We start from the raw sequence: 9,542 nt of genomic DNA on the forward strand, positions 1-9,542 counted from the left end.
AACATGCTCAGAGAGATATAGCTATTTCTGTGTGCGCGATATATCATCCAACCATCTCCAGAAGGAAAGGAGCCGTATTATGCATTTTGAGTTTTCTCAATGTACGCATTCAGAAGGAAATGACCTGTGACCTATAGAAACTAAGCATGTGAGCAGCACTACTCCCATGTCAATGGAACAGCACGTTCAGTCAGTCATTTCAATTCATCATGCTCACTGCAATGTATAGGCAAGATAACACAGATCTACGGAAGAGACAAAGCAAACACAATGCGCTGCACTGCAAGAGTTCAAAATTTCACATTTTTTATTTTGTCGCTCTCACACAATATAATATAAAGCACAATTTATACTCCGTTGACGGTGTCGCAGCCCTAACATAGCAGATCTACAAGCTCACAGCACGCTAGCGTCCGAGCTTGTAGACCGGCATGCGACAACGATATATGACGGCGCATAAATTGGGCAGTATTTACCAACTGAAAGATTCATACGTTTTCATTCAGTACCATTCAGAGTGGGACAATACAGCCAGTGACATTCACTTCTCTCTCTCTCTCTTTATATATATATATATATATATATTTATACGTATATACACATTTACCCTGATGACATTACAAACATCAAATGATTACTATGTAACATACATAATGGCATACAATATTTCATATATTTGTTGTTGATCAAAGGCTGTGTGTGTGTGTGTGTGTGTGTGTGTGTGTGTGTGTGTGTGTGTGTGTGTGTAGTTAAAGGTTCGAAAGGAACAGATAAATAGACAAGAGAACTAAGAGACGGCTTCTGAAAAATAAGAAGCAAACATTCAAGTCTCTTTGGCAATTTGACCTCAGCTACACCCCGACACGCGGGTTTGAAAACACCCTCTGGACTTTTCTGTAGCTCAACAGCCCAGGTAAAGGTTTACTGTCAAAATGATAGGGCAACCAAAAACAAATAGCTGATCTACAAGACCAAGCTTGTACATTGCTTCTTTTATAAATGAAATGTGAAAATCGTTTGAAATGTTTTTGGCAGTTTTTGAAGTGGTTAATGAACATTAATAAGGGGATCATTTTGTTCTCTAAAAGATTTCTACAGCAGGATGCATCCTTTAGATGTATTGGTGAGTCAGTCCCTGACTTGGAGTTGACGTACAGACAGAGTGACAACTGGATGCAACAACCCTGTGACATGTGGCTCTACTCTGTGCGCTGGTTAAAGACACACAGTGGAATTAAACCTCATCTTGATGGCCATGGGACCATGGCCAGCACAGACAACCAGTTCAGATTATGAAATGACATAAAACCAGAGCCAGATGGATCCTGCAGAGCTCAGTATACTATGTCATACTCATGTGTACGCTTTACAAAGATGAATACCGTAAGTTCAAATCTCATACATTTCCCATTAAAATGGTAAAAAAAAAAGAAATAAATCATTTTAGTTTGTAAATGCATGTGATTTAGGCAACAAAAGGTGCATTACTGGTTTAGATTTAAATCAATAGGACACGTGGTTTCAAACCTCCAAGCAAAATGTAGTAATTTCATGTTTTGATTCCGTCATGATTGGAATTTACAGTATAGAGCACATCATATTTGACAGTTTGTTAAAAAGAAGAGTCTTATTTTTGGCAAATCCATGTGAGGGCGTATACCATGAGTACACGACAACATCACAGTTTAAACACCTCACCATCGAGTCAGTTCATATGTTCATTTAGGAGAAGTCCAGCTTACTTTGCTGCTATAGATTTTGATTCATTCCAGCGCAAACACCGGTCACATACTGTATGAATCAACTCTTGGAAGTAGGCGATGGGTTTGAGCATTGTTCTCTCTTTGTCATTACAGTCTAGACAGGCATGTTGTACCTCTGCGCAATTATTGCTCCCCTTGTTCAAAGTCATTCACGTAAAAAAAAACAGTTGGGGTTGATGTGTTCGAACATAAAAATGAAGGCATCCGTCTCGCTGACAGACTAGAGTCTCCGTAGTCTTGTGTAGCCAGACGATCAGAGATCGCCAGAGATGGAGAGGTTTGTCAGCGGTTGTTCCCACTGCTCATGTAGCCCATACACCAGGTATCAGTAGACACAGATCTCTGATTGTCTGGCTACACAAAACTAGAGTCCACTGAACAACTTAGCCGCTCCAGTCCTTTTTCCTTTCTTGTTTTTAAAGCTGTGGTTCTCAAGGCGGGGTCCAGGGACACTCAGGGTTCCTTGAAGGGGTTCCAAATGGACCCTTAAAATTCTGTAACTCTGAGACCTGAGACCCCATAACTCTCAGAGTTATGGGGGTCCTTGAAATCAAAACGTTTAAGAAACCAATGTTCTCAAACGCTCCCTACTGCACACAGACGTACTTCTTCCACCAGGACTTAGACAGCATCCTCATTTTGTCAGCCGTACTGCGGACCTTCCGCTCCCGCCGCACTCGCTTGTCAGAATGCCGCAGCCCCACCGCGATGGCGGCGTCGAACACCTCCTTCAGGTTCTTCTGCGTCAGGGCGGAGCACTCCACGTACGTCACCGCCCCGATCTTGTCCGCCAGCATCCTGGCGTCCTCCTCTGCCACCGGCCTCTCCCGCCGCCGTGCCAGCTCGATCAGGACTTTGACGTCTTGCCGCAGGTCACACTGAGTGCCCACCAGGAGGACGGGGGTCAGAGGGCAGCGACGCCGGATCTCGGGCACCCACTTCTCCCAGACGTTCTGGAAGGAGGCGGGGCTGACCACGCTGAAGCAGAGTAGCAAGGCGTCGGTCCGACTGTAGCAGAAGTGGCGGAGCTTGTCGAACTCGTCCTGATGGAGAGAGCAAGAGAAGAGACGGTGAGCGGCGTGGTGAAGTTGGAGATGTTAGCTGTCGCAATGTATGTAAGAATTATGTGTGAGTTATGCGAGTGAGTGAGCATTGATAAGTAGAGCAAGGAAATGGCCTGCAATAGGCTCTATGCACAGCAGGCAGCAGCCATATTATCACTTCCTTCACAGGTGTTACCAATGGTACTAATGAAGGCTCTGTTCCATTTAGTCTAGCACAGTAGTTCTCAGACTTTTTAATTTCCACAACCCCATAACTCTGAGAGTGTACAAATGGAACCAAATGGACCCGTAAGGGTTCCATTTGTACACTCTCAGAGTTACACATCCGTAAGGGGCCATTTGGACCCCAATTTTAGACCCACTGGTGTTTCCAGTGAGCCAATATGCACAATATCAGCACCCTGACTCTGTTTGACCCGAATGGAACAGAACCTTCATCAGTATCATTGGCAACACCTGTGAATTCTTCACAATATGGCTGCTGTGCATAGAGCCTATTGACATACAGCATAGTGCGTTCAGATATGTGTATTGTAACAGACTGAGAAGAACACTGAATGAGAGATGTGTTTAAACAAGGGACATGAACTTGCTTGTGAATATGAGTTTGCTAAGCCAACCAAGTATCCGCATGCAGACTTTAAAAAAAAACACATATAACCCCATCAAAACTCAACATTTAAATTTGTTCTAGCTCCAAAACTCTATTTTTGTGATATATTATTTCATTTCATCTAAGCAGACTGGCCTGAGCCTCACAGAAAACCCCTTTCAGAAATCACTTGGTGGGTCAAGGCAAACAGGAACCGCAGAGCGTCGTGGGGAAGGGAACTGAGCCAATAAACTCTCTATACCAAACTGTTTGTATGGAGCAGTTGTATACAGTACATGAGCCCTACCCCCTCTTTCTTTTATATCATACTAATCTCCTAAATTAACACTCTGGAGCCACACCGTTTTGGCTAGCAAGGGTCTTGGGTACACAGATTAAGACCAGAAGAAACTTGACAGAAGGCTTGCTTTCGTTCTTTGGTTCTTTTAACCCTCTCCTCTTGGGGAGAAGTCTCCAAAATCTCGCTTTGGCTAAAAGGTTGTTTGAAATGTAGCTCCAATGTACAGCTACAGTTAATACATTTTAAACATTATATGAACAGAGTTTCCAGTGTAAACTCTGGCTTCTTGCAGTGTGCTTGCTATGTGATGACGTGGGTCTTCTTGCAGAGTCTACACATAGATCAACCTCTGAGTGTGGAGCAACTTTGTTTATCTGCTATGGCGGCAGCTGTTATCGTTTTCTCTCTGTCTTTGTCTCACACTCTCTCTCTCTCTCTCTCTCTCTCTCTCTCTCTCTCACCCTGTTCCTGGCACACCCCAAATGTTCTGGAACTAGTTCACCTCTCTTTCGAAAGTGCATCAGTCCTGAGTGAGTGTTTGCCGACTTTGATCTGCCCATGTTTGCCTCGGCTTGCCTATCTGTGGCAGGCTGCTAAACAGATATGTGTGTGCAGGTAGTTGTACGTGTGGCAGCTCCTTCCCTAAGTGTGTGGTGTGTGTGTGTGTGTGTGTGTGTGTGTGACTGTGTGTGTGTGTGTGTGTGTGTGTGTGTGTGTGTGTGTGTGTGTGTGTGTGTGTGTGTGTGTGTGTCGGTCTGTGTGTGTGTGTGTGTGTGTGTGTGTGTGTGTGTGTGTGTGTGTGTGTGTGTGTGTGTGTGTGTGTGTGTGTGTGTGTGTGTGTGTGTGTGTGTGTGTGTGTGTGTGTGCTCGCGTGCGTGTGTGGGAGTGAAAGAGAGAGAGTGTGCGTGAGCGAGAGGGGTTAAATAGGTTCTGAGGTTCTGTAAAATGTAGATATATCCTTGCAGCGGGTCGTGAACTATAGTGACCTCAGGTACAACAGTTTAAACATGTTGTTGTATTAAGAGTTCAACTTTGTTTATTTTGTTAGTAGAGCTGGCAGAGCCGCTGCAGAGTGCCTCTGGTTAATTTAAAAATATTCTCCTCAAGGGGCAGGGCTCTATTCAGTGTGATTATGAAACCACCACCCAGAGCCCAAGAGAAATATAGCCACAGTTTCACAACCTGTGAGAGGTCTCAAACAATGTGTGAACACTTGGCAAAGAGCAAACTGTTTTTGTCTGGCGTATAATGCTTTGTGGAACGCCATTCACTCTGTGAGAGTGAAAGAGAGAGTGAGAATAAGAATTTGCCATTGTCTTAATGACATCTAACAGTACTCCATCTTCTCTAAGCAGCCCACCACCCAACCCTGATCAATAGTCGACAGAAGAACATTACTCCCACTAGTAGCAGGGTCTATTTTCTCAAAGAGGGTGTGCAATCTCCAGGGACAGGGCCCCACTGCTAATTTACGGACCAGTGGGACATGCTTCGATGCATGCATCTGTTTTACGTGTAGACGTGTGTGATTTTACAGTGCAAGCTCTTGAAACAGAGTGCATCGGGACAATGGGAGTGGGACATGTTAAAGTCAGATTTTCACATGTCCTCCACAAAAGGGAACAATAGAATTCACGTTAAATTACGGCAACGTTACCCTTTAACACCGGGGGGCCCATGTATAGTTTTGAGGGAAACTGGAGAGCAAAGGCGACATGCAAGAGCAGACGACCACAAAAGAAGACACCGCCTGTCACCAGAATATCATAAAAGTACGTATACAGTACACACACACACACACACACACACACACACACACACACACACACACACACACACACACACACACACACACACACACACACACACACACACACACACACACACACACACACACACACACACACACACACACACACACACACACACACACACACAGTGGAGGAATGAGAAGGTCCATTGTGCAAATTCATTGGTGCTCAGCTTCATTCAGCCTGCAGGCATCGTGCTATTCATATGACAGCAGTGTGGTGGAGGCAGTGATGCATTACTGCAGATGGGGAATATGGTGCAATGTTGGGAATGTGGGACACTGTGCGGTGTGCATGCTTGTGTGTGTGTGTGTGAGTGTGTGTGTGCATACATGTAGGTGTGTGTGTGCGCAATGCTTTGCTCACCTGTCCAGCAGTGTCACACAACTGCAGTCTTACTGGATTTCCGTCCACCTGAACCACCGCTATAGGGACAGACAGAGAGAGGGTGTATGAGTCACAGCTGTTAACAGGGCTACAGTTACATTGTGCCTGCCTAGCTTCTACCTGACAATCTCTTTCAGTAAATAAACACACACACACACACACACACTTCACCGACCTACCTGCTAGTATATTCTCTGGAACAAACAAATTGAAAGCCACTTGAACACACAAGGACCTCCTGGTTAGACCCCCGCCCACCCCCCCCCCCCCCCCATTCCCTTTCAACTCAGAGACTGCCTGCTGCCTCGCCCACCCACCCTGCTAGTTACTGTTCAGACCATAACACTTTACTGTCACTGCTTGCACCACTCTTGCTTGCCCTCATGCCGTGACAGAGCCAAGGTAGCCTCATGTGTGTGTGTTGGGGGGGTAGGGGGCGGGGGGTACGGAGGATTTTGTTTATTTAATAACTCTCCTTCAATAAGCTCCTCCAGATTGGAAAAGTGGATGAGTCATCTCTCAGGGAGTTTTGGTTTACAGGGGCCGTTTTTCGTTCAAAGAGAACACAATGCGATACAGCGGACGTGCATGGAAGCGTTTATGTGCCTGGAGTGCACGGTCGGTCACAGTGCCTGATCAAAGACTCTGCTGGAACTAGTCATCCAGCAGGACACAGGAATCATAGCAGCTCTTTGCTTTGAGAAACGAGAGAGAGAGAGAGGGAGAGAGGGAGAGAGGGAGAGGGAGGGCATTGTACAATCATTTCCAAATCCCAGACACATGATACTCCTTTGATTCTCCTCGCCCTGGTCCACCTATCCTATACCTCTGCCAGCCCTCCTCTCAGTTACCCGCCTCCAAGTGCCACCTGTGGCATTGCATAACCGACCAGAAATCAGCTTTCAGTGGCTGGCTCTGATTCTCGGCACCGAGAAATGACATCACCGGCAGCAAGGGGCCCCAAACGCACAATATCCCTCTCTGTGACGGCCCCGGAGAAAGACAATCTATGCCTCAGAGTCGCAGCAACAGATGTGCCCATTCCAGTGTAGAGGAGAGGGCTCGCAGGTCAAGGCTGACAACAATAGACAAAGTTGTGCAATCCAAAAGCGTCGCACCACACCACCCCCTCTACAAGAGACATTCTCTACAAGTCATGTTCTATTGGGAGATTAATGCCCGATTTATACTATTTATGCAGTGCAGCGCAGTGTCGCGCAACGACAATAGCAGATTTGCAAGCTCACAACGTGTCATATTTTCAGGGCGCGACACTGGCGCACAACTATGTATAACAGGGCTTTAAGTCAGACTACTTGTGTGGTGGGTGCTAATTAATATGTTTTAGGGGTCTATGAAACTGTCGGTTTTACTGCACATCAATACAATGTCAGCAGTTTGAGAAAGACTCAATACACACAGGTACCACTGGCATTTGTTTACAGGTCTACTCACAGGATAGAGGTTTTACTAGTCTATATCTTAAAGTAAACAGTAAATAACTTTTTAAAGACACTTTATTTTTTCCAGTGTCTTTTACTGTTGGGCATACAATGTCCTTTTGATAACCCAATCATCATGACTGTAGAGTTGCACAAACAGGACGTTTTGCTCAGATTACTGTTTGCAGGGAGTTCCTACACATGTAAAGGCTGAAGTCCATCAGTGATAAAAGTGATAGGCTAAGGCCCATCTATGGGATTTTCCATCAGTTGCCAACACAGATCATTCTAAACAAACCTCTCTCTCTCCCTCTCTCTCTCCCTTTTGTACTGAAATATACATGGTGGAAAGCTTGCTGGGACAAAGTAGTACTTGGAAAATGGAATGATGCCAAATGGAAACTGGGCTCCAACAGGGATGACACGGTGTGTCAATTAATCCCAAATGTGGACAGTTGATAAGAAATCTAAACACACTGTCATAACAGTAGAATAATGGTAGGTTCTGCAGATTGGGTGGGCGCACACACACACATACATCTGTTCTAATGCATGACAGTCAGTAAGATTGCTGAGAATGCAACAGGTAAAGAAGAGATTCAAGATTGTTTTGTTACATGTTATATAGGCTATACAAGTAGCCTACACAAGAGTAAAATAGTTTTTGTTTTAGTTCCTCAACATTGAAGGAGCAACAACAATAATAAAGAATAGTAACATAACAAGAAAAAAAAAAGATAACGCTTTGAGGTAGTAGGCCTAATACATGCAATAAAACATGTCTTTCATTATTATTATTGTTATTTTTTTGTCTATGAATGTAAAAAGAACAATTATGTTCATTCTAAGGCTATGTATGAATGATGTTGCCCATTCAGCGTTCTTTAAACTTAAGTTAAAATAGTTAGTTTTTTATTTAGAATTGATTATGTAAACGTATAGCATATATGCCATGTTTTAGACTTTATATCGCCTTACCTGAGAAGTCATCAAACGCAGTGGGGACGTATCTGGTGGGGTATCCATTGGTGGTGTAGCTGACCACCAGGCTGGTTTTCCCCACCGCCCCGTCGCCGAGGAGGACGCACTTCAGCAGCCGCTCGTGAGGCGTCTGTCCCGGCTTGAGGTTGAGGTTGAGGGGGGTCTGGTGGTGGTGGGGGTTGTGCGGGGGGACCGGTGGAGCCATGATGGGCTTACCGCTGTAATCCATGGAGTGGAGACTTGGAGAATGCAACGAGTCCCCAGCCACCCAGGGCACAGGTTATATAGGCGCAATGATAAGGACCCACTATGAGAATAATAATGTTCTATAATGATGATGACCCCCGGTGCGTCAGATCATCAAAGTGTGTAGACCCACCATGTATAGGACCCGTTTAAACCTGGAGATGTGATCCTCCCGTCCGCAGCGTTCCTGGTCCCTCTGTAGCACATAACCATTCCGAGGACCGAACACTGTTCTGAGCTCTATGGCATACGACAGGGCGCCGACGAGGTGGGGGGTACATAAAGCATGAGGTCCCGCCCTGAGGGCGGGACCTCATGCTTTATGCACCCCCCTCCCCCTCTCCCTCCTCCTCTAGTACAACCCTCGTAGACGTATTTATGATTCTGACGTTTTCAATCTACGAGAGTTGTAGGGTTCACGCCCCACGGACACAGGGACTTTCTGCACTATGCCCCGCAGATACTCCAAACGTGTACACATTGAAATTAAAGGTGCTTACCCCCAGGCCCCAAATGTTAACTGTCTCTACGCGGTAGTAGTTTCATGTAATAATCCATATCTTTCAATAAAAAAGTGTTTTAATGCCGTCTGTGGCCGATTCTGTCGGAAGTTCCCAGTGGGCGGTAGTGAAGGGGCGCATCCGGTGAAACCCGGAATTATACTCAATGTAAACAGGATACAACGAGTGTGAAAAAATGGCGTTCGGCCACAGATGGCATTAAAACACTTGTTTATTGAAAGATATGCATTATTACATTAAACTACTACCACGTAGAGACAGTTAACATTTGGGGCTGGGGGTAAGCACCTTTATTTTCAATTTGTACACGTTTGGAGTATCTGCGGGGTAAAGTGCAGAAAGTCCATGTCTCCATGGGGCGTGAACCCTACAACTCTCGTAGATTGAAAACGTCAGAATCATAAATACGTCTACGAGGGTTGTATTCTACAGCT

The 9,542-nt window shown here is 45.3% G+C and overlaps 1 protein-coding gene across 1 annotated transcript; it reads right to left on the reverse strand.

Moving 5' to 3' along the window:
• Positions 1-289: 289 nt before the first annotated feature.
• rhoub (ras homolog family member Ub) lies at positions 290-8,799 on the reverse strand. The gene is made up of 3 exons (XM_084063811.1): positions 8,339-8,799; positions 5,898-5,956; positions 290-2,806 (listed from the first exon to the last, which is right to left on the reverse strand). Exons 1-3 carry the CDS (start codon positions 8,568-8,570, stop codon positions 2,351-2,353), a joined length of 747 nt encoding a protein of 248 aa, XP_083919937.1. The 5' UTR covers positions 8,571-8,799; the 3' UTR covers positions 290-2,350.
• Positions 8,800-9,542: the final 743 nt, after the last annotated feature.

This window comes from Gymnoscopelus microlampas (assembly GCF_963454915.1).
Source record: "Gymnoscopelus microlampas genome assembly, chromosome: 8".
NCBI lineage: Eukaryota > Metazoa > Chordata > Actinopteri > Myctophiformes > Myctophidae > Gymnoscopelus > Gymnoscopelus microlampas.